The sequence below is a fragment of the Somniosus microcephalus genome, chromosome 1 (genome assembly GCF_052327205.1).
Source record: "Somniosus microcephalus isolate GS21.2 chromosome 1, FLI_Smic_1.0, whole genome shotgun sequence".
NCBI classification, from domain to species: domain Eukaryota; kingdom Metazoa; phylum Chordata; class Chondrichthyes; order Squaliformes; family Somniosidae; genus Somniosus; species Somniosus microcephalus.
The window spans coordinates 27839530-27865226 of record NC_140987.1 but is presented as its reverse complement, the minus strand read 5'-3'; the positions used below and the strand labels follow the sequence as shown (position 1 = coordinate 27865226).

Genomic DNA, 25697 nt, shown 5'->3' with positions numbered 1-25697 from the left:
TGAATGGAACTGAATGTGCAATCATCAGCGAACACCCCTACTTCTGACCTTATGATGGAGGGAAGGTCATTGATGAAGCAGCTGAAGATGTTTGGGCCTAGGACACTGCCCTGAGGAACTCCTGCAGTGATGTTCTGGAACTGAGATGCTTGACGTCCATCAACCACAGCCATCTTCCTTTGTGCTAGGTATGATTCCAGCCAGTGGAGTGTTTTCCCCCTGATTCGCATTGACTTCAATATTACTAGGGCTCTTTGATGCTACACATGGTCAAATGCTGCCTTGATGTCAAGGGCAGTCACCCTCAACTCACCTCTGAAATTCAGCTCTTTTGTCCATGTTTGGACCCAGGCTGTAATGTGATCTGTTGCAGAGTGTTCCTGGTGGAACCCAAAACAGAGCATCGGTGAGCAGGTTATTGGTGAGTAAGTGCCGCTTGATAGCACTGTCGACAACACCTTCCATCACTTTGAGGGTGGACTGATGGGGGAGTAATTGGTCAGATTGGATTCGTCATGCTTTTTGTGGACAAGACATACCTGGGCAGTTTTCCACCTTGTTGCATAGATGCCAGTGATGTAGCTGTACTGGAACAGCTTGGCTAGCGGTGCGGCTAGTTCTGGAGCACAATTCTTCAGCACAACAGCCGGGATGTTGTCGGGACTCACAGCCTTTGCTGTATCCAGTCTGCTCAGCTGTTTCTTGATATCACGTGGCGTGAATCGAATTGGCTGAAGACTGGCTTCTGTGATGGTGGGGACCTCAGAAGCATGCCAGGATGGATCATCCACTCGACACTTCTGGCTGAAGATGGTTGCAAACGCTTCAGCCTTGTCTTTTGCACTCACGTGCTGGACTCCACCATCATTGAGGATGGGGATATTCATGGAGCCTCCTCCTCCATTAGTTGTTTAATTGTCCACCACTATTCACGACTGGATGTGGTAGGAGGGCAGAGCTTTGATCCGATCTGTTGATTGTGGGATCGCTTAGATCTGTCTATAGCATGCTGCTTCCGCTGTTTAGCATACATGTAGCCCTGGGTTGCAGCTTCCCCAGGTTGGCACTTCATTTTTAGATATGCCTGGTGCTGCTCCTGGAATGCTCTTCTACACTCCTCATTGAACCAGTGTTGGTCCCCTGTCTTGATGGTAATGGTAGAGTGAGGGATATGCCAGGCCATGAGGCTACAGCTTGTGGTGGAGTACAATTCTGCTGCTGCTGATGGCCCACAGCGCCTCATGGATGCCCAAATTTGAGCTGCTCGATCTGTTCTGAATCTACCCCATTTAGCACGGTCCTAGTGCCACACAACACAGTGGAGGGTGTCTCAGTGTGAAGACGGGATTTCGTCTAAACAAGAACTGTGCGGTGGTCACTGCTACCAATGCTATCATGGACAGATACATCTGCGACAGGTAGATTGCTGAGGACGAGGTGAAGTAGGTTTTTTTCTCATGCTGGTTTTCTCACCACCTGCCGCAGACCCAGTCTGGCAGCTATGTCCTTCAGGACTTGGCCAGCTCAGTCAGTAGTGGTGCTACCGAGCCACCCTTGGTGATGGACATTGAAGTCCCCCACCCAGAGTACATTGTGTGCCCTTGTTACCCTCTGTGCTTCTTCCAAGTGGCGTTCAACATGGTGATGTACTGATTCATCAGCGGAGGGAGCTCGGTAGGTGGTAATCAGCAGGTTTCCTTGCCCATGCTTGACCTGGAGCCATGAGACTTCATGGTGTCTGGAGTCAATATTGAGGACTCCCACGGTCACTCCCTCCCGACTGTACACCACTGTGCCGCCACCTCTGGTGGGTCTGTCCTGCCGGTGGGACAGAACATACCCATAGTGATGGAGGAGTTCGGGACATTGGCTGAAAGGTATGATTCTGTGAATATGACTATGTCAGGCTGTTGCTTGACTAGTACGATAGCAAAATACTGCAGATGCTGGATATCCGAAATAACAACAGAAAATGCTGGAAAAACTCAGCAGGCCAGGCAACATCCGTGGAGAGAAAATAGAGTCAACATTTCGGGTGAAAACACCAACTCTCCGACACCTCCTCCTACCTCCACCTGGACCATAACCCCACTACCCAACATCAAACCACCGTTTCCAAGACTGTCACTGACCTCATCTCCTCTGGAGATCTTCCCCCCGTGGCCACCAACCTCATAGTTCCCCAACCCCGCACAGCCCGCTTCTACCTCCTTCCCAAGATCCACAAACAGGACTGCCCTAGTAGACCCATCGTTTCAGCCTGTTCCTGCTCCACGGAACTTATCTCTTCCTATCTCGATTCTATCTTTTCTCCCCTTGTCCAGTCTCTTCCCACCTACATCCGCGACTCTTCGGACGCCCTCCGCCACTTTAACAGTTTCCAGTTTCCTGGCCCCAACCGCTTCCTTTTCACCATGGGAGTACAATCCCTCTACACCTCCATCCCCCACCAGGATGGCCTGAGGGCGCTCCGCTTCTTCCTTGAAGAGAGGCCCGACCAGTCCCCATCCACCACTACCCTCCTCCGCCTGGCTGAACTTGTTCTCACATTGAACAACTTCTCCTTTGACTCCACTCATTTCCTCCAAATCAAAGGTGTTGCTATGGGTACCCGCATGGGTCCTAGCTATGTCTGCCTTTTCGTGGGCTATGTGGAACACTCTTTGTTCCAGTCCTACTCGGGTCCCCTCCCTCACCTCTTTTTCCGATACATTGATGACTGTATCAGTGCCATTTCCTGCTCTCGCCCTGAACTAGACAATTTCATTCACTTTGCCTCCAATTTCCACCCTTCCCTCACCTTCACATGGTCCATCTCTGACTCTTCCCTTCCCTTCCTCGACTTCTCCATCTCCATCTCTGGGGATAGGTTATTGACCAACATTCACTACAAGCCCACTGACTCCCACAGCTACCTGGACTACACTTCCTCCCACCCTGCCTCCTGTAAGGACTCTATTCCATTCTCCCAGTTTCTCTGTCTCTGCCGCATCTGCTCTGACGATGCCACCTTCCACACCAGTGCTTCAGACATGTCTTCCATTTTCCTCCACCAAGGATTCCCCTCTACCGTGGTTGACACGGCTCTCGACTGTGTCCGTTCTATCTCCCGCACTTCTGCCCTCACCCCTGCCCCTCCCTCCCGGAACCACGATAGGGTTCCCCTTGTCCTCACCTTTCACCCCACCAGCCTCCACATTCAACGGATCATCCTCCGCCATTTCTGCCACCTCCAAAGTGATCCCACCACCAAACGCATCTTCCCCTCACCTCCCCTTTCAGCATTTCGTAGGGACCACTCCCTCTGAGGCACCCTAGTCCACTCCTCTATCACCCCCAACACCCCTTCCCCTTTGCCCAGCACCTTCCCGTGCAACCGCAGGAGATGTAACACCTGCCCTTATACCTCCCCCCTTCCCACTGTCCAGGGCCCCAAACACCCCTTCCAGGTGAAACAGCGATTTACTTGTACTACTTGCAATCTAGTATACTGTATTCGCTGCTCACGATGTGGTCTCCTCTACATTGGGGAGACCAAACGCAGATTGGGTGACCGCTTTGCGGAACACCTCCATTCAGTCTGTAAGGGTGACCCTGAGCTTCCGGTCGCCTGTCATTTCAATTCACCGCTCCATTCCCACTCGGACCTCACCATCCTCGGCCTCTTGCATTGTTCCATGGAAGCTCACCGTAAACTCGAGGAACAGCACCTCATCTTCCGATTAGGCACTTTACAGCCTTCCGGATTCAATATCGAGTTCAACAATTTCAGATCATAACCTTGGCCCCTATTACATTTTTACTTATATTTTTTATCCACACCTTTGCTTTGGCCTTTCCCCGCCCCCCCGCCCTTTCTTTTTTTTTCTCTCTCCCACATGGCAGCTGTCTCCCATTCTGCCAGCACATTTCACACCTAATCTAGAGCCGTCTTTTGTCTCCACTAGTCCTATCATCATCTCGTCTGGTTTTGAATACCTCGCAATGTCTCTTCTTCTTGTTTGTTCTCTCCCAGCCTGGACTCTTAATCCATTTCATTTCCTGTGCTTCTTTAGTCTTGACAAAGGGGTTTTCACCCGAAACGTTGACTCTATTTTCTCTCCACGGATGTTGCCTGGCCTGCTGAGTTTTTCCAGCATTTCCTGTTGTTGCTTGACTAGACTTTGTGACAGCTCACACAATTTTGGCACAAGTCCCCAGATGTTAGTGAGTAGGACTTTGCAGAGTCGATTGGGTTGGTTGTGCTGTTGTCATGTCGGAAGCCAATGCCGAGGTCGATGCCGGGTGGTCAGTCCGGTTTTATTCTTATTATTGTTTCTTGTAGTGGTTTGGTACAACTGGGTGGCTTTCTGGGCCATTTCAGAGGGCAGTTAAGAGTCAACCACATTGATGTTAGTCTGGAGTCACACATAGGCCAGACCAGGTAAGGATGGCAGATTTCCTTCCCTAAAAGGACACCAGTGAACCAGGTGGGTTTTTAACGACACTCCAAAAGTTTCAAGGTCACCATTACTGCTACTAGCTTTTTATTCTAGATTTATTTGATTAACAGAATTTAAATTCCCCAGCTTTATTTTGATTTAGTTTACTAAGTGACTGGTCTTGTTGTGCATATCCTTTTCTTTAAGCAGTTCTACGCAGTCTCTTTGATGAGTGCGGCCAGTCTTTGTAAACCCTAGAAAGAATCAGAAAAATGTAAATGAGGAACGCTCACTCCATTATTTTTCGGAAAGTTAGACAAGCGTACAGAAGGAACTGGCATTGACCTTACCATACCTCTCAGAAATGGCTCCAGGCACTTCGCATACAGTGATTGGCTTTTTGAAGAGGAAAATCACTTACGCGAGCAAACAGCTCACCCATTTTGAGCACAGCAAGATCCCACAAGCAGCAACGAAAGGAATGATACAGGTAACGTGTTCCCGGTGGTGTTGGGCGAGGGAAGAACGTTGGATAACTCCCTACTCCTCTTCAGATAGTTGCTACGGGATCGTTTAAAGTCTGCCTGAACCACTGGGACAGGCAGAAGGGGACCTTGGGTAAACTGCAGTAAATTTAGATTCCGCCAGACAGGAACTTTTTTTTGTTGTTGTGCCCTATGTGACACTTTGGAGCAATATCATACGACAACAACAACTTGCATTTATACAGCGCCTTTAACGCAGTAAAACGTCCCAAGCCACATCACAGGAGCGATTATCAAACACCGAATCACATAATAGGACAGGTGACCAAAAGCTTGGACAAAGAGGGAGGTTTTAAGGAGCGTCTTAAAAAGGAGAGAGAGTTTTAGGGAGAGAATTCCAGAGCTCAGGGGCCTAGGCAGCTGAATGCCTAGGGTGGAACGATTAAAAAAAATGTTTATTTTATTCGCTTATGGGATGTGGGCGTCGCTGGCAAGGCCGGCATTTATTGCCCATCCCTAGTTGCCCTCGAGAAGGTGGTGGTGAGCCGCCTTCTTGAACCACTGCAGTCCGTGTGGTGAAGGTACTCCCACCTTAAGGAGGGTGTTCCAGGATTTTGACCCAGCGACGATGAAGGATCGGTGATATATTTCTAAGTCAGGATGGTGTGTGACTTGGAGGAGAACTTGGAGGTGGTGGTGTTCCCATGTGCCTGCTGCCCTTGTCCTTCTAGGTGGTAGAGGTCGGGGGTTTGGGAGGTGCTGCCGAAGAAGCCTTGGTGAGTTGCTGCAGTGCATTTTGTAGATGGTACACACTGCAGCCACGGTGCGCCGGTGGTGGAGGGAGTGAATGTTTGAGGTGGTGGATGGAGTGTCAATCAAGCGGGCTGCTTTGTCCTGGGTGTTGTCAAGCTTCTTGAGTGTTGTTGGAGCGGCACTCTTCCAGGCAAGTGGAGAGTATTCCCTCACACTCCTTACTTGTGCCTTGTAGATGGTGGAAAGGCTTTGGGGAGTCAGGAGGTGGGACACTCACCGCAGGATACCTAGCCCCTAACCATTTGGGGATGCGCATGAGGCCAGAATTGGAGGAGTGCGGAGATGACTTGTATGACTGAAGGAGATTACAGAGATAGGGAGGGCTGAGGCCATGGAGGGATCTGAAAACAAAAATGAGAATTTTAAAATGGAGGTGTTGCCAGACCAGGGGCCAATGCAGGTAATTGATAGGTGAATGGGACTTGGTGCGAGTTAGGATACGGGCAGCAGAGTTTTGGATGCGCTCAAATTTATGGAGGGTGGAAAATCGGAGGGCAGCCAGGAGAGCACTGGAATAGTCAAATCACTCCATGGCCATCACTCCCTATCTCTCCCTATCTCTGTAACCTCATTAATCCAAGATCTCTGCACTCCTCTAATTCTGGCCTCTTGCGCATCCCCGATTATCTTCGCTCCACCATTGGTGGCCGTGCCTTCTGTTGCCTGGGTCCTAAGCTCTGGAATTCTCTCTCTAAACCTCTCCACCTCTCTACCTCTCTCTCCTCCTTTAAGACATCCCTTAAAGCCTACCTCTTTCGCCTGTCCTAATATGAGCGAAGCCAAACGTAGGTCCCTTGCAGTCAGAATCAGGGGAATTTATAATGGGGAACAAAGAAATGGCTGACCAATTAAATACATACTTTGGTTCTGTCTTCACAAAGGAGGACATAAATGACCTCCCAGAGATGTCAGGGAACATAGGGTCTGATGAAAGGGAGGAAATGAATGAAATCAGTATTTGTAGGGAAATGGTGTTAGGGAAATTGACAGGATTGAAGGCCGATAAATCCCCAGGGCCTGATAATCTACATCCTAGGGTATTAAGGAAGTGGCCCTAGAAATAGTAGATGCATTGCTCGTCATCTTCCAAAATCCCATAGACTCTGGAACTGTTCCCATGGATTGGAGGATAGCTAATGTAACCCCACTATTTAAAAAAGGTGGTAGAGAAAACAGGGAATTATAGACCAGTAAGTCTGAAATCGGTAGTGGGGAAAATGCTAAAGTCCATTATAAAAGATGTAATAGCAGAGCACTTGGAAAACAGTGACAGGGTCAGACAAAGTCAACATGGATTTACAAAAGGTAAATCATGCTTGACTAATCTACTGGAATATTTTGAGGATGTAACTGGTAGAATAGATAAGGGAGAACCAGTGGATGTGGTGTATTTGGACTTTCAGAAGGCTTTCGATAAGATGCCGCATAAGAGATTAGCGTGCAAAGTTACAGCACATGGGATTGGGGGTAAGGTACTGTCTTGGATAGAGAACTGGTTGGCAGACAGGAAGCAAAGAGTTGGAATAAATGGGTCTTTTTCCGAGTGGCAGGAAGTGACTAGTGGGGTACCGCAGGGATCGGTGCTAGGACCCCAGCTATTCACAATATATATAAATGATCTAGACGAGGGAAGTAGATGTAATATCTCCAAGTTTGCAGATGACACAAAGCTGGGTGGGCGTGTGTGCTGTGAGGAGGATGCAGAGAAACTCCAGTATGATCTGGACAGGTTGGGTGATTGGGCAGATGCATGGCAAATGCAGTATAATGTGGATAAATGCGAGGTTATCCACTTCGGTGACAAAAACAGGAAGACAGATTATTATCTGAATGGCAATAGATTGGGAAAAGGGGAAGTGCAACGAGACCTGGGTGTCCTTGTGTACCAGTCGCTGAAGGTAAGCATGCAGGTGCAGCAGACGGTTAAGAAGGCAAATGGTATGTTGCCCTTCATAGCGAGAGGATTCGAGTACAGGAACAAGGATGTGTTACTGCAGTTATACAGGGCCTTGGAGAGACCACACCTTGAGTATTGTGTGCAGTTTTGGTCACCTTATCTGAGGAAGGATGTTCTTGCCATGGAGGGAGTGCAGCGAAGATTCACCAGACTGATACCTGGAATGACGTGTGAGGAGAGATTGGGTCGATTAGGCTTATATTCGCTAGAGTTTAGAAGAATGAGAGGGGATCTCATTGAAACTTATAAAATTCTAACGGGACTAGACAGACTAGATGCAGGAAGGATGTTCCCGATGGCAGGGGAGTCCAGAACCAGGGGCCATAGTCTAAGGATAAGGGGTAAGCCATTTAGGACTGAGATGAGGAGGAATTTCTTGACCCAGAGAGTGGTGAACCTGTGGAATTCTCTACCACAGAAGGCAGTTGAGGCCAATTCATTAAATAAATACAAGAAGGAGTTAGATATATTTCTTAGGGCTAAAGGGATCAAGGAATATTGGGAGAAAGCAGGGACAGGGTACTGAATTTGGATGATCAGCCATGATCTCATTAAATGGCGGAACAGGCTCGAGGGGCCGAATGGCCTACTCCTGCTCCTATCTTCTATGTTTCTATGTTAACATCTCCTTATGTGGCTCAGTGGCAAATCCTGTTTGAGAAGGCTCCTGTGAAGCGCCTTGGGACATTTTACTATGTTAAAGGCACTATATAAATACAAGTTGTTGTGGCTGTTGATTAGCTAATGAGGCTTTGGTGAAAAGTTTCAAGCTGTTTTCTTATACTTACTGGAATTGTATTTTGGTTATAGTTTCAGGAGGGAGTGGCCTCCATGTCTCCTTGTTTTATACTCTTGGCTCAGGAGCTAGTCTCCAGGGGGGAAAAATTCAGTTATTTGCACCTCCCATTAGTGCTTAAGACGGCGCCAATTGGGGCGCAAAGCAACTAGAAGCCGGGCGCGGTGATGTTTGTGCCGCTCGTGAAATTAACTAGACATTTTGCGGCGGCGGTAAACACTACCGCCACGATTTCCTGCGCCGTCAGATTGTGACGTCAGTCGAGTGTGCAATGCCCCGGTAGCGCCCCGGACCGGATATTGAGTGGCGCCCACTGCCTTACCGCCTGCCGTTAGCAACGACAGGTTGAGGGGAGTGTTTTGCAGTCAGAAAGGGATTAGGGGAGCGTTATTTAAAGGTGACCGCTTCCTGCCTTTTTTTATCGGTGACATTTTTGCACCACGCAGTCTGAGAGAGAGAGAGAGACTTCTGGAGAGATTCAACGCTGTGTGAAGGAGTTTTGAGTACTGAGCAGCACTTTGCAGGTTTATTTTGATATGCCCTTCCTTGCTTTGCCAGCACTCTGAGGTAACGCCTCACTCCTCGGCCTTTGCGCCTTAAGACAGGTGTGAAGCGCCTGATTTAGCGCTCCAATCACCTCCAGGGGCGATAAAAGCCAAGTTTGCTATCGGAGGCGATAATTAGCACCAGGCGCTGAACTTTGCACACGGCCGATAACGGCGCCCAATTGGGGCGATACCGAATTTTTCCCCCATAGCGAGTGCTCCCTTCCACTGTGTAATTACATAGAATTTACAGCACAGAAACAGGCCAGTCGGCCCAACGGGTCCAACCTATTTATGCTCCACACGAGCCTCCTCCCACCCTACCTCGTCTGACCCTATCAGCATAACCTTTCTCCCTCATGTGTTTATCTAGTTTCCCCTTAAATGTATCTGTGCTATTCGCCTCAACTACTCCTTATGGTAGTGAGTTCCACATTCTCACCACTCTCTGGGTAAAGAAGTTTCTCCTGAATTCCCTATTGGATTTATTGGTGACTATCTTATATTTATGACCCTTAGCTTGGGACTCCCCCACAAGTGGAAACATCGGCCTAGAAATTGGGTTCTGGTCTTGCCAGGGCTGTAGCGCCAGAAAGTTTGCGCCAGCGGTAATGCGGCAGCGCCCGATGAAAATTCGGGTGCGCCGGGCCCAGACGGCGGCGGGCGCTAAAACCCTCCTTTAGCGCCTCAAAACGGGCGTGAACTTGGGTTTCCCGGCGCTAATCCCCCGCTGCGGCACCCGATGCGGTGCGGCAGGCGGGGGAACTGCAGGCCTCCTCCTCCTGTTAAGGAGGAGCTGCCTGCAGCCGACAACTGGCCGGCGGATTGACCCGACATCTGAGTCCGGCACCTCGGGGAAGTGCCGGGCTCGCATGAGACACTGATCAGGGCCGCGGGGGGGGAATGCAGGAGTCCGGGAAGGGAGGTGCGGGCAGGCGGCCGCCGGGAACGCGGCCGGCCGCCGCTCCACCTTTATGCGCCGGCGCACACTGGGGGAAGACTCTGTTGCCAGAGTCTTAGTTGCGCCTGCCACGGGCGAGGCGGGCGCAACTGAATTTCGGCTTGGGGCCGGGTTACCACGGCAACCGGGACGCTGCGCACACCGATGACGTCATCGGTGCCGGCGCAGCGCTACCGGTCTACCGCCGCGGAAGGGCCCCAGGCAATTTAGGAACCGGCGCCAATTGCAGCGCTAGGCCCTCTAGCGCCGCAAAATCGGTGCTAAGGGCACTGAATTTCTAGGCCATCTTCTCTACGTCTACCCTATCGAACCCCTTCATAATTTTAAAGACCTCTATCAGGTCACAACTCAGCCTTCTCTTTTCTAGAGAAAAGAGCCCCAGCCTGTTCGGTCTTTCCTGATAGTTATAACCTCTCAGTTCTGGTATCGTCCTTGTGAGTACTTATTGAATCGGTGAATATTGAAGACATTTACCTGATCTATTTGTTCGGGAGTGGAAAGGGAAAAGGCAGCACGGACGTATGAGCATGGTGCCGAGCTGTCAAGCATGAACGCTTGACCGGGAACGAACAGCACCTGAGGAGAGGCAGACATACGCACTGTTAGCAAGAGCCAATCGTTAACGCTCCAAATACGACCGACCATCATTGTTTTCACTACAAGAACCTTTTAAAACTTGTGCAAAGATAAAAAGTGGGGGAGGGGGTCAGAGGAGGAGAAAATAAAATAAACATAAGACATCTTTGCAGAGCAAATGTTTAAGGGCACTCCCGTCTATTAGTGAAAGAGCAACTAAATCAGAAGGGAGGACGAGCAGGACGAGGAATTTTGAGGGAAATCTTCAGGGTCAAACCGTGGCATGAAATTCAGTAAATATTGCATTGAAATTAAAATATCTAGAACCAGGGGTCACAGTCTAAGGATAAGGGGTAAGCCATTTAGGACAGAAATGAGGAGGAATTTCTTCACCCAGAGAGTGGTGAACCTGTGGCATTCTCTACCACAGAAGGCAGTAGAGACCAATTCATTAAATATATTCAAGAAGGAGTTGGATATATTTCTTAAGGCTAAAGGGATCAAGGGGTATGGGGAGAAAGCAGGGACCGGGTACTGAATTTGGATGATCAGCCATGATCGCATTGAATGGCGGAGCAGGCTAGAGGGGCCGAATGGCCTACTCCTGCTCCTATCTTCTATGTTTCTATGTTAAACCGTTGAGAAGACTTTTTAAAATGGTAAATGAATAAGTTCAGTGTGTTGGACTACTGGGGTTCCGGTCGTGTTGGACTGTTGGGGTTCAGGATCCCACTCATGAGATGCTGGGGATAGAAATTGGACCTCTTTGCGGGTGTTTTTTTTGGGCGAGAAACATGGGCAAAATGGTCCAATTTCACAGGGCTATGTCCTAGGCCCAAGGCACGCCTGAAATACGTCCAATCCCCTATTGGGTTCAGGCAATATTAAGGCGTCTCTGACGGTCGCCTAAAACAAGCATTTGTTCCATTAAATATGTCAACGAGGGGCATCACGCCTGTTTAAGGACCTGTTCTGGAAATCTGTCAGCACTGAGGTGTGCTCTGCTCTACTCCTTTGGTTCCAATTGGCCATTACCAACAAGGTCATTATTCTTTCTTTTAAACTGACCTTCATGTGGAGACGGAGGGGATCGGTGGGGGCGGGGTGCAGGGGGTGGGGGGAGCGAGGTAGCAAGAGTGCTTTTCCTGGCATCACAGCACCACCGTGGGCCTCTGCCGGCTCTCCCGTACTCCTCCTCCTGCTTAATCTGCCTGGTTCTTAAACAAGTCTTCTTCAAAGCGGCGAGATGCTCCTGGACGCACGATGAGTCCTGAGGCCCAATTAGGGAGCAAACTTCGGGCCTCCGGCTTGTGGAGCCTGCTTGGGTGCGCGCCACCTATTTCAGGCCCGTAAAGATTTAAGGAATTGAGTGTAGGGTGAAGAGGAGGCGAGGGTGAAGAGGAGGGGAGGGCGAAGAGAAGGACGAGAGTGAAGAGGAGAAGTGAATAGAGGGGAGAGTGAAGAGGAGAGAGGAAAGGAAACAAAAAAGTTCCCCTCCGGACAGTCGGATATTGCCGGAAGAGTTGTTTCCATCAGTCAAGCCGTTACCGCTTTTTTCAGGGCCTTCTCCGAGATTAGTTTGTAAGTGTCTGGGATTCCCTTTAGCTTCATCCAGAAGAACATGCCAGCACTGGGGACATGCCAATCAACGATATCTGGAAAGAAAGTAGCAAGAGAAAGGTTTGTGAAATATTGACCAAAGCAGGTATTGTAAGGCTTGCGTATAACTGTTAGCTCAGCTAGGACAGGAAGGAGAAACAAAACACATGTCTAGAATGTTAGAAAGGAAGATTGCGGGGAGTCCATTTTTGCCTGGTTCTGCTTTCTGGTCACTGAATAAAAAACTAAAATCAGCAGACATGGAAGAGTTCTACAGTGTATCAAAGACAATTGGAGTCGTGCAATATTCAAGAATTATTGTTCCATTATTCTATGGGTGGGGGAGACTTTACCCATGCGGACCCTAAACCTGGGCCAACAATATTCCGCTCGCTAATTAACTCGAGGCGAAGGAGAAAGGAAGGTTAATGGTTGGGACGGGACGTGGGCCTTCCTCAGAATTCGGGTCTGATGAAGAGACAGGCCGAGTAATTTGACCTTCCTTCCTCGTCCAGGTGGCGGCTGACCGTCGCTCTATTTCCAGCACTTCCTGTTTTTAATTTCTTCAAATCTCTACATATGTGGAAGAATTATTTTCTGGCTTCGGTGAGCTGAAACGTAAAGCACCTCGTCACAGTGCGAGCAACACCACCGTCTACAGCCCTCCCTATGTGACAACATCTGCCAATTATCATGACTGATGCAGGAAACACAAAAAAAAATGGCAGTAAACGTTCTGGTAAATAGACCAATTCATATTGACACCGGCGGTAAAGAGTGGACATGCTGAACGTCGCTCAAACACATGGATTTTCTTAAAATGCTGGAAATATGCAACAGGACTGTCAGCATCTAAAAAGATATTTTTTTAAAAAGGCTAGATTAATGTATCGGGTGTTTACTCCTTTGCCTGATATGCTAACCAATCTTTTTGGGGTTATACATTTTTACGGCTTTATGGAGAAGCTGGATGCTTACATGAGAGAGAAAAGAAAAGAAGGATATGTTGATAGGGTTAGATGGAGCAGGGTGGGAGAAGGCTCATGTGGAGCATAAACACCAGCATCGACCTGTTGTGCCGAATGGCCTGTTTCTGTGCTGTAAGTTCTACGTAATTTTGTGTTTACCCATTGCCCGATTCACTAACCTGTCTTGTTGGGTGTTTACCCATAGCCCGATTCACTAACTTGTCTTGTTGGGTGTTTACCCATTGCCCGATTCACTAACCTGTCTTGTTGGGTGTTTACCCATTGCCCGATTCACTAACCTGTCTTGTTGGGTGTTTACCCATGGCCCGATTCACTAACCTGTCTTGTTGAGTGTTTACCCATTGCCCGATTCACTAACTTGTCTTGTTGTGTGTTTACCCATTGCCCGATTCACTAACTTGTCTTGTTGGGTGTTTACCCATTGCCCGATTCACTAACCTGTCTTGTTGGGTGTTTACCCATTTCCCGATTCACTAACCTGTCTTGTTGGGTGTTTACCCATGGCCCGATTCACTAACCTGTCTTGTTGAGTGTTTACCCATTGCCCGATTCACTAACTTGTCTTGTTGTGTGTTTACCCATTGCCCGATTCACTAACTTGTCTTGTTGAGTGTTTACCCATTGCCCGATTCATTAACCTGGCTTGTTGGGTGATTACCCATTGCCCGATTCAATAACCTGTTTTGTTGGGTGATTACCCATTGCCCGATTCACTAACCTGTCTTATTGGGTGTTTACCCATTGCCCGATTCACTATCCTGTCTTACTGAGTGTTTACCCATTGCCCGATTCACTAACCTGTCTTGTTGGGTGTTTACCCATTGCCCGATTCATTAACCTGTCTTGTTGGGTGTTTACCCATTTCCCAATTCTCTAACAAGTCTTGTTGGGTGTTTACCCATTGCCCGATTCAATAACTTGTTTTCATAGAGTCATAGAGTTTTACAGCGCAGAAAGAGGCCCTTCGGCCCATCGTGTCTGCGCCGTCCATCAATCCCTGTCCAGTCTAATCCCATTTTACAGCATTTGGTCCATAGCCTTGTATGCAATGGCATTTCAAGTGCCCATCCAAATGCTTCTTGAATGTTGTGAGGGTTCCTGCCTCTACCACCCTTTCAGGCAGTGAGTTCCAGCTTCCAACCACCCTCTGGGTGAAAAAGTTCCTCCTCAAATCCCCTCTAAATCTCCTGCCCCTTACCCTGAATCTATGCCCCCTTGTTATTGACCCCCCTACTAAGGGGAAAAGTTCCTCTTTATCTACCCTATCTATGCCCCTCATCATTTTGTACACCTCAATCAGGTCCCCCCTCAGCCTCCTTTGCTCCAAGGAAAACAACCCCAGCCTGTTGAGTCTTTCTTCATAGCTGAGGCGCTCCATCCCAGGTAACATCCTGGTGAATCTTCTCTGCACCCTCTCCAAAGCAATCACATCCTTCCTATAGTGAGGCGACCAGAACTGCACACAGTACTCCAGCTGTGGCCTCACCAGCGTTTTGTACAGCTCCATCATAACCTCCCTGCTCTTATATTCTATGCCTCTGCTAATGAAGGCAAGTTTCCCATATGCCTTTTTAGCCACCTTATCTACCTGTTCCGCTGCCTTCAGGGATCTATGTACATGTACACCAAGGTCCCTCTGACCCTCTGTACTTCCTAGGGTCCTACCACTCATTGTGTATTCCCTTGCCTTATTTGTCCGTCCAAAATGCATCACCTCGCGCTTTTCCGGGTTAAATTCCATTTGCCACTTTTCCGCCCATCTGACCAACCCGTTAATATCGTCCTGTAGCCTGAGGCTTTCCTCCTCGCAATTTACCACCCCACCAATTTTCGTGTCATCCGCGAACTTACTGATCATACCCTTTACATTCTCATCCAAATCATTAATGTAGATCACAAACAGCAAGGGACCCAGCACCGATCCCTGAGGTACCCCACTGGACACAGGCTTCCAGTCACAAAAGCAACCTTCGACCATCACCCTCTGCCTCCTGCCACTCAGCCAGTTTAGGATCCAACGCGCCAAGGCCCCCTGGATCCCATGGGCTCTTACATTCTTGACCAGTCTCCTATGCGGGACTTTGTCAAAAGCTTTACTGAAGTCCATGTAACCCACATCCACAGCATTTCCCTCATCCACACACCTAGTCACCCCCTCGAAAAATTCAATCAGATTGGTCAGACATGATTTACCCTTGACAAAGCCATGCTGACTATCCCCGATTAATCCTTGCCTCTCCAAGTGGAGACTAATTTTGTCCCTCAGAATTTTTTCCAATAATTTCCCTACCACAGATGTTAGGCTCACTGGCCTGTAATTCCCTGGTTTATCCCTGCTACCCTTCTTGAATAATGGTACTACGTTAGCTGTTCTCCAGTCCTCTGGTACATCCCCTGTGGCCAGAGAGGTTCTGAAAATTTGTGTCAGAGCCCCTGCAATCTCCTCCTTTGCCTCACACAACAGCCTGGGATACATCTCGTCTGGGCCTGGGGATTTATCCACTTTTTGGCCTGCTAAAACCGCTAGTACCTCCTCCCTCCCAATGCTAATATGTTCAAGTATGTCACAGTCCCCTTGCCCGACTTCTATGTCTACATCGTCTTTCTCCATAGTGAACACAGAGGCAAAAAATTCATTTAAAACCCCACCTACTTCATCTGGCTCTACACACAGCTTGCCACTTTGGTCCCTAATGGGCCCTACCCTTTCCCTGGTTATCCTCTTGCCCTTAATATACTTATAAAACATCTTAGGATTTTCCTTTATTTTGCTCGCCAGTGTTATTTCATGGCCCCTCCTCGCCCTCCTAATTTCCTTTTTAAGTATGCCCCTGCACCTTTTATACTCCTCTAGGGCTTCCTCCATCTTTTGTCTTTTGTAACTGCCAAAAGCCCCCCTTTTTTTCCTAATGCATTTTTGTATATCCCTTGTCATCCAAGGTTCCCTTTGCTTGTTGGTCCCACCCTTGACCTTTACAGGAACATGTTGGTGTTGTACTCTCTCTATTTCCCATCTGAAAGCCTCCCACTGTTTTGATGTGGATTTTCCTATATGTAGCTGCTCCCAGTCCACTTTGGCCAGATCCTGTCTTATCTTATTAAAATCGGCCTTCCCCCAATTTAGAACCCTTATTTGTTGGGTGATTACCCATTGCCCGATTCAGTAACCTGTCTTGTTGAGTGTTTACCCATTTCCCGATTCTCTAACAAGTCTTGTTGGGTGTTTACCCATAGGCCAATTGCTAACCTATCTTGTTGGGTGTTTACCCATTGTTCGATTCCCTAACCTGAAAGTTGGGTGATTACCTATTGCCCGATTCACTAGCCTGTCTTGTTGGGTGTTTACCCATTGTTCGATTCCCTAACCTGTCTTGGGTATTTACTGGGTGTTCGATTCACTAACCTGTCTTGTTGGGTTTTTACCCATTGCCCGATTCACTAACCTGTCTTGTTGGGTGTTTACCCATTGCCCGATTCGCTAACCTGTCTTGCTGGGTGTTTACCCATTGCCCAATTCGCTAACCTGTCTTGTTGAGTGTTTACCCATTGTTCGATTCACTAACCTGTCTTGTTGGGTGTTTACCCATTGCCCGACTCGCTAACCTGTCTTGTTGGGTGTTTATCTATTGCCCGATTCACTAACCTGTCTTATTGGGTGTTTATCCATTGCCCGATTCACTAACCTGTCTTGTTGAGTGTTTACCCATTGCCCAATTCACAAACTTGTCTTGTTGGCTGTTTACCCATTGCCCTATCACTAACCTCTCTTATTGGGTGTTTACCCATTGCCCTATCACTAACCTGTCTTATTGGGTGTTTACCCATTGCCCGATTCACTAACCTGTCTTGTTGTGAGTTTACCCATTGTTCCATTCACAAACCTGTCTTGTTGAATGTTTACCCATTGCCCGATTCACTAACTTGTCTTGTTGTGTGTTTACCCATTGCCCGATTCACTTACCTGTATTGTTGGGTGATTACCCATTGCACGATTCAGTAAACTGTCTTATTGGGTGTTTACCCATTGCCCGATTCACTATCCTGTCTTACTGGGTGTTTACCCATTGCCCGATTCACTAACCTGTGTTGTTGTATGTTTACCCATTGCCCGATTCACTAACCTTCATTGTTGGGTGTTTAAGCATTGCCCGATTCTCTACCCTGTCTTGTTGGGTGTTTACCCATTGCCCGATTCACTAACCTGTCTTGTTGGGTGTTTAGCCATTGCTCGATTCACTAACCTGTCTTGTTGGGTGTTTACCCATAGCCCGATTGCTAACCTATCTTGTTGGGTGTTTACCCATTGTTCGATTCCCTAACCTGAAAGTTGGGTGATTACCTATTGCCCGATTCACTAACCTGTCTTGTTGCATGTTTACCCATTGCTCGATTCACTAACCTGTCTTGTTGGGTGTTTACCCATGGCTCGATTCACTAACCTGTCTTGTTGGGTGTTTACCCATAGCCCAATTGCTAACCTATCTTGTTGGGTGTTTACCCATTGTTCGATTCCCTAACCTGAAAGTTGGGTGATTACCTATTGCCTGATTCACTAACCTGTCTTGTTGGGTGTTTACCCATTGTTCGATTCACTAACCTGTCTTGTTGGGTGTTTACCCATTGTTCGATTCCCTAACCTGTCTTGTTGGGTATTTACTGAGTGTTCGATTCACTAGCCTGTCATGTTGGGTTTTTACCCATTGCCCGATTCACTAACCTGTCCTGTTGGGTGTTTACCCATTGCCCGATTTGCTAACCTGTCTTGTTGAGTGTTTACCCATTGTTCGATTCACTAACCTGTCTTGTTGGGTGTTTACCCATTGCCCGACTCGCTAACCTGTCTTGTTGGGTGTTTACCCATTGCCTGATTCGCTAACATGTTTTGTTGCGTGTTTACCCATTGCACGATTCGCTAACATGTTTGGTTGGGTGTTTATCTATTGCCCGATTCACTAACCTGTCTTATTGGGTGTTTATCGATTGCCCGATTCACTAACCTGTCTTGTTGAGTGTTTACCCATTGCCCGATTCACAAATTGTCATGTTGGCTGTTTACCCATTGCCCTATCACTAACCTGTCTTATTGGGTGTTTACCCATTGCCCGATTCACTAACCTGACTTGTTGGGTGTTTACCCATTGCTCGATTCACTAACCTGTCTTGTTGGGTGTTTACCCATTGCCCGATTCACTAACCTGTCTTGTTGGGTGTTTACCCATTGCCCAACTCACTAACCTGTCTTGTTGGATGTTTAGCCATTGCCCAATTCATTAACTTTTCTTGTTGCGTGTTTACCCATTGCCCGATTCACTAACCTGTCTTGTTGGGTGTTTACCCATTTCCCGATTCACTAACCTGTCTTGTTGAGTGTTTACCCATTGCTCGATTCACTAACTTGTCTTGTTGTGTGTTTACCCATTGCCCGATTCATTTACCTGTTTTGTTGGGTGATTACCCATTGTGCAATTCAGTAAACTGTCTTATTGGGTGTTTGCCCATTGCCCGATTCACTAACCTGTCTTGTTGTGTGTTTACCCATTGCCCGATTCACTATCCTGTATTACTGGGTGTTTACCCATTGCCCGGTTCACTAACCTGTGTTGTTGTGTGTTTACCCATTGCCCGATTCACTAACCTGCCTTGTTGGGTATTTAAGCATTACCTGATTCTGTACCCTGTCTTGTTGTGTGTTTACCCATTGCCTGATTCACTAACCTGTTTTGTTAGGTGTTTATCCATTGCCCAATTCACTAACCTGGCTTGTTGGGTGATTACCCATTGCCCGATTCAATAACCTGTTTTGTTGGGTGTTAACCCATTGCCCGATTCAATAACCTGTTTTGTTGGGTGATTACCCATTGCCCGACTCACTAACCTGTCTTGTTGGGTGTTTACCCATTGCCCAATTCATTAACTTTTCTAGTTGCGTGTTTACCCATTGCCCGATTCACTAACTTGTCTTGTTGTGTGTTTACCCATTGCCCGATTCACTTACCTGTTTTGTTCGGTGATTACCCATTGCGCGATTCAGTAAACTGTCTTATTGGGTGTTTGCCCATTGCCCGAATCACTAACCTGTCTTGTTGTGTGTTTACCCATTGCCCGATTCACTATCCTGTCTTACTGGGTGTTTACCCATTGCCCGATTCACTAACCTGCCTTGTTAGGTGTTTAGCCATTGCCCGATTCACTAACCTGGCTTGTTGGGTGTTTAGCCATTGCCCGATCCACTAACCTGGCTTGTTGGGTGATTACCCATTGCCCGATTCAATAACCTGTTTTGTTGGGTGATTACCCATTGCCCAATTCACTAACCTTTCTTGCTGGGTGATTACCCATTGCCCGGTTCAGTAACCTGCCTTGTTGGGTGTTTAGCGATTGCCCGATTCACTAACCTGTCTTGTTGGGTGTTTACCTATTGCCTGATTCACTAATCTAAGTTGATGGTTGCTTACCCATTCCCCGATTCACTAACCTGTCCTGTTGAGTGTTTACCCATTGCCCGATTCACTAACCTGTCTTGTTGGGTGTTTACCCATTGCCCGATTCGCTAACCTGTCTTGCTGGGTGGTTACCCATTGCCCGACTCGCTAACCTGTCTTGCTGGGTGTTTACCCATTGCCCGACTCGCTAACTTCTCTTGTTGAGTGTTTACCCATTGCCCAATTCGCTAACCTCTCTTGTTGAGTGTTTACCCATTGCCCGACTCACTAACCTGTCTTGTTGGGTGTTTACCCATTGCCCGATTCGCTAACATGTTTTGTTGGGTGTTTTCCCATTGCCCGATTCGCTAACATGTTTGGTCGGGTGTTTATCCATTTCCCGATTCACTAACCTGTCTTATTGGGTCTTTACCCATTGCCCGATTCACTAACCTGTCTTGTTGCGAGTTGACCAATTAAATGCATATTTTGGTTCTGTCTTCACAAAGGAGGACACAAATAACCTCCCAGAGATGCCGGGGAACATAGGGTCTGATGAGAGGGAGGAACTGAAAGAAATCAGTATTTGTAGGGAAATGGTGTTAGGGAAATTGACGGGATTGAAGGCCGATAAATCCCCAGGGCCTGATAATCTACATCCTAGGGTACTTAAGGAGGTGGCCCTAGATGCATTGCTGATCATCTTCCAAAATTCACTGGAATCTGGAACTGTACCCATGGATTGGAGGGTAGCTAATGTTACCCCACTATTCAAAAAGGGTGGTAGAGAGAAAGCGGGGAATTACAGACCAGTAAGCTTGACATCGGTAGTGGGGAAAATGCTAGAGTCCATTATAAAGGATGTAATAGCAGAGCACTTGGAAAACAGTGACAGGATCGGACAAAGTCAACATGGATTTACAAAAGGTAAATCGTGCTTGACTAATCTACTGGAATTTTTTGAGGATGTAACTGGGAAAATATATAAGGAAGAACCAGTAGATGTGGTGTATTTGGACTTTCAAAAGGCTTTCGATAAGGTCCCACATAAGAGATTAGCGTGTAAAGTTAAGGCACATGGGATTGGGGGCAAGGTATTGACTTGAATAAAGAACTGGTTGGCGGACAGAAAGCAGAGAGTAGGAATTAACGGGTCTTTTTCCGAGTGGCAGGCAGTGACTAGTGGGGTAGCGCAGGGGTCGGTCCTTGGACCCCAGCTATTCACAATATACATTAATGATCTAGATAAGGGAACTAGATGTAATATCTCCAAGTTTGCAGACGACACAAAACTGGGGTGGGCGTGTGTGTTGCGAGGAGGATGTCATGAAACTCCAGTATGATTTGGACAGGTTGGGTGAATGGGCAGAAGCGTGGCAGATGCAATATAACATGGATAAATGCGAGGTTATCCACTTTGGTGTCAAAAACAGAAAGGCAGACTATTATCTGAATGGCAATAGATTGGGAGAAGGGGAAGTGCAACGAGACCTGGGTGTCCTTGTGCACCAGTCACTGAAGGTAAGCATGCAGGTGCAGCAGGCGGTGAAGAAGGCAATTGGTATGTTGGCCTTCATAGCGAAAGGGTTTGAGTACAGGAGCAAGGATGTCTTGCTGCAGTTGTACAGGGCCTTGGTGAGACCACACCTTGAGTACTGTGTGCAGTTTTGGTCGCCTTATCTGAGGAAAGATGTTCTTGCCATGGAAGGAGTTCAGCGAAGATTCACAAGGCTGATCCCTGGGATGGCAGGAATGATGTATGAGGAGAGATTGGGTCGATTGGGATTATACCCGCTGGAGTTTAGAAGAATGAGAGGGGATCTCATCGAAACTTATAAAATTCTGACAGGTCTGGACAAACTAGATGCAGGTAGAATGTTCCCGATGGTCGGAGAGTCCAGAACCAGGGGTCATAGTCTAAGGATAAGGGGTAAGCCATTTAGGACAGAGATGAGGAAGAATTTCTTCACCCAGAGAGTGGTGAACCTGTGGAATTCTCTACCACAGAAGGCGGTTGAGGCCAAGTCTTTAAATATATTCAAGAAGGAGTTAGATATATTTCTTAGAGCTAAAGGTATCAAGGGATATGGGGAGAAGGCAGGTACGGGGTACTGTGTTTGGATGATCAGCCATGATCTCATCGAATGACGGAGCAGGCTCGAGGGGCCGAATGGCCTACTCCTGCTCCTATCTTCTATGTTTCTATGTTTCTAACCTGTCTTGTTGGGTGTTTACCCATTGCCCGATTCACAAACCTGTCTTGTTTCGTGTTTACCCATTGTTCGATTCACTAACCTGTCTTGTTGGGTGTTTACCCATTGCCCGATTCACTAACTTGTCTTGTTGGATGTTTACCCATTGCCCGACTTGCTAACCTGTATTGTTGGATGTTTACCCATTGCCCGATTTGCTAACCTGTCTTGTTGCGTGTTTACCCATTACCCAATTCACCAACCAGTCTTGTTGGGTGTTTCCTATTGCCCAATTCACTAACCTGCCTTGTTGGATGTTTACCCATTGCTCGATTCACTAACCTGTCTTATTGGGTGTTTATCGATTGCCTGATTCACGAACCTGTCTTTTCCCTGTTCGGATGATGATGGACCTGTTTCTATTTTAGATTTTCAGCACTTTTTCTTCTGTTGAGCAATACTCTGAGAGAGTCAAACAAACATCTGGCGAGCTCTTTAACTTGGGATGATGACAGCACACGGATTGTGAAAATAAGCAACAATTCAACCAGCTGTTGTTTCACTAGGAGTAATTTCTTGTACTGAGTTCCGCACCTCCTTAAATAGTCTACTGGTGTCCTTCTAATCTTCAGCAGCGGAGGATAATGGGATTTGGCAACAGGTGAATCTGGACTGACTTTACAGATGAAAGTCTACACGAACATCTCAGGCTTGATAGTTTCAACAATACAAACCAGGAGGGAGCTGATAGAGAGCTGTGGGGTACCTCCTATCAAATGATAGTGTTAAAGGTTGGTGTTGGTGTGCCCAGTAACCATGAGGGATGTTGTTTTATTGGATCAGTCATCTAGTTTCCTTTGTGCAGCTAAAGTCTATGACTATCAAGGTCAATTTCCATAGCACCAAAGGGCAGATTAGACATTTAAAAACATTGAGTTTCTAATAATCAAGAGTTTAGCCTTTGGGGCCCATGTAAAGAAACAACCTGTATTTAAATAGCGCCTTTCACAACCTGTGGTACTACCCTAGGTGGTTTTCCAATGTACCTGCTGCCCTTGTCCTTCTAGATGTTGGAGGTTGCGGGTTTGGGAGGTGCTACCGAAGAAGCCTTGGTGAGTTGCTGCAGTGCATCTTGTAGATGGTACACACTGCAGTCACGGTGCGCCGGTGGTGGAGGGAGTGAATGTTTAAGGTGGTGGAAGTGCAAGTGGGAAATGCTCTGGAAGTGGAAGAAGGTGGACCCAGCTAAGGTGATGCCGATTGTTCAGCAGCAGATGTAACTCTGAATTTTATTCTCTTCTTTGAATCCTCTATTTTTGTTTTTGGTTCCACCTCTGTGAATTGCCTTGGGACCTTTTTCTACATTGAAGGAGCTGTAGCAATGCAACATGATGCTGATGTTCAGGGTGGTTTGAGTGATGATAGTTTAACTTTGCAAGCTTTACCTTTCAGCCACCTTTCAGCAGACGACTGCATGGCATCCCGCTGCTTGCTGTAAAACGCCACCACTCTGCCGTAAACAGAATGGAGAAAGAACAATTCAGGTCAGTCACTGATGCCAGTGATATGTTGGCATCTGTTGTACAGAGAATGAAGCTATTCTTTTAAGTTCTCTCAAAACTCTTATCTTCTTCTATGACACACACAGAGCACCTTATCTAAGTAGTGCCTTTAAAAATTATAACTGTTATCAGCATTGCTTTGAACAAATCGCACACGAGCCATTCCTTCTGGGGTCTCTGGAGCGAGATTGACAATCAGCACCAATTAACTGCAAGAGGTTTTGTGTTGGGGCCCAGGCCCACCAGGGTAAACCCAATTCACTCAGGGTCCTTACAGCAGGGGTGGAGAGGGGGGCAAGAGAGAGAGTGAGAGAGAGATTGGGAGAGAGTGAGAGTAGAGAAAGGAGAGAAGAGAGGGGAGAAAGGAGAGCGAGAGAGAGAACCAGAGAGTAGGAGAAAGGAGCGCGTGCTAGGAGAGAGAGGGGGAGATGGACAGAGGAAGGGGAGGGAGAGAAAGGAGGAGAAAGGGAGAGAGAAAGGAGAGAGAGAGAGAAAGAGGAAGGAGAGAAAGGAGAGAGAGAGGGAAAGTAGAGAGAGAGAAAGGGGAGGGAGAGAGAAAGGAGGGAGAGAGAGAAAGAAGGGAGAGAGAGAGAGAGAAAGGGGAGGGAGAGAAAGGAGGGAGAGAGCGAGATAAGTGAGGAAGAGAAAGGAGGGAGAGAGAGAGAAAGGAGAGAGAGAGAAAGGGGAGGAAGAGAAAGTAGGTACAGAGAGAGAAAGGAGGGAGAGAGAAATGCGAGAGAGGGAAAGGGGGAGAGAGAGAGAGAGAAAGGAGGGAGTGAGCACTTTAGCTGGAGATGTCGGGAGGAGAGTTGGTTCCTATAAGTCTATACGAGATCTTACAATGCACTGATCAGGCCCTATTTAGGGCTCTGTGTTTTATAGTCACCACAACACAAAAGATATCCTTCGCATTAAAAAGAGGACAGGAAAGTACAATAAGAAGACTCACTCCAAGGTGCAAAGGGCATGAGGAAAGGTTAGAGAAGCTTAAGCTGTATATAGACTATAAAAGGAATGCTTAACGGTAATGCTGGAGAGTGGGGTGGTGGGTGGGGGGGAAAGAGCGAGGTCAGGGGGTCAGGACTCCCCAATTACTTTGCGGTTGCCAAACATAGCCAAAGCCGAGGCCACATGCCTTCAGCAGCGAGAAGGCCTCACTTCCAATGATCATTTTTTACAGCACAACATTGACTCCACTTCAAAAGTACTTCATTGACTGTAATGTGCTTTGGGATGTCCTGAGGTCATGAAAGGCGCTATATAAATGCAAGGATAGATAGAGATAGACAGACACACAGACAGACAGACACACAGACACATTTTTTTAAGTGAACTTCCTGTCTACCCTTTCTGGGATTCTCTGATCTGAGGGGACTGGGGGTACATGCTGGGAGGGCCCACTAGTTGTGGGTACCACTCCATTTAGGGACCCCCACCAAGTGGAGACCCATGAAGCACAAGTAGGATTGAGTTGTCATCGCTTTCCGGCAGTGCATTCCAGATCATAACAACTCATTGCGTCATTTATTTTCTCATCTCACCCTCTGCTTCTTTTTGCCAATTATCTTGAATGTGTGCCCTCTGGTTACTGACCCTTCCAGCACTGGAAACAGTGTCTCCTTATTTACTCTATCAAAACCCTGCAGGATTTTGAACGCCTCTATCAAATCGCCCCTTAACCTTCTCTGCTCTGAGGAGAACAATCTCAGCCTCTAAAAGCTAGAAGAAAGGAGAATGAAATATAAACCTCCGACTAATTCACTGGTCATATCCCATTACTTAGAGAGAGAGAGAGAGAGAAAAGGCAGATGTTACGTTGTACTCTTTACCTGTCAACATGCTCCAGGAAGCCATTCTGTCCCCATTGTTGAAGTAGCTGCACAACCATGAACTGTAATGGAACATATATTAACTACACGCACGTTGTCAGACTTAAGTAAGCAACAACACCAAGAGTTGAACACAAGGTCTGACTTCTCTGTGCAACTTTAGTTGACACACTGGCCGGGCGGGAATCCCAAGGGATCGGGTGGAACGCCGGTTTTACGTCCCGCCCAATATTACTTGCTGTTGACTTCAAACGGTCCAGTCAGTTACCTGACAGGCGGATTTAGGTTAAAAAATGCCTGTCTCCACAACCCCCCCATTAATGTTTCCCGATATAAATAGAACCGATGGACATTGGTCTGAATGAGTGACGATAGGCCGGTGAAGACCAGTCACACCCTGATGGAGCAGGAGCAAGGCCGAGAATAGGACCAAGAACGTGCGGCTTAGATTTAAGATTAAGGATGGTAGTCGGGCCAAACGTGATTTAAATGGAAGCGATACAGCGTAGGTCTGATAGAAAGGGCGAGTGCCGTTTACACGACCGATCCA

General features: G+C 47.5%; 1 protein-coding gene across 1 annotated transcript in view; it reads right to left on the bottom strand.

Moving 5' to 3' along the window:
- Positions 1 to 4509: 4509 nt before the first annotated feature.
- Positions 4510 to 25697, bottom strand: part of LOC147124005 (kynurenine/alpha-aminoadipate aminotransferase, mitochondrial-like) — a 121061-nt gene continuing 99873 nt past the window's right edge. The window contains exons 10-14 of the mRNA XM_085977001.1: positions 25148 to 25209; positions 23202 to 23266; positions 12103 to 12209; positions 10453 to 10554; positions 4510 to 4675 (exon numbers count right to left, since the gene is read on the bottom strand). Coding sequence (XP_085833127.1) covers positions 4634 to 4675; positions 10453 to 10554; positions 12103 to 12209; positions 23202 to 23266; positions 25148 to 25209 — 378 coding nt within the window. The 3' untranslated portion in view covers positions 4510 to 4633. The remainder of the gene's footprint in view (positions 4676 to 10452; positions 10555 to 12102; positions 12210 to 23201; positions 23267 to 25147; positions 25210 to 25697) is intronic.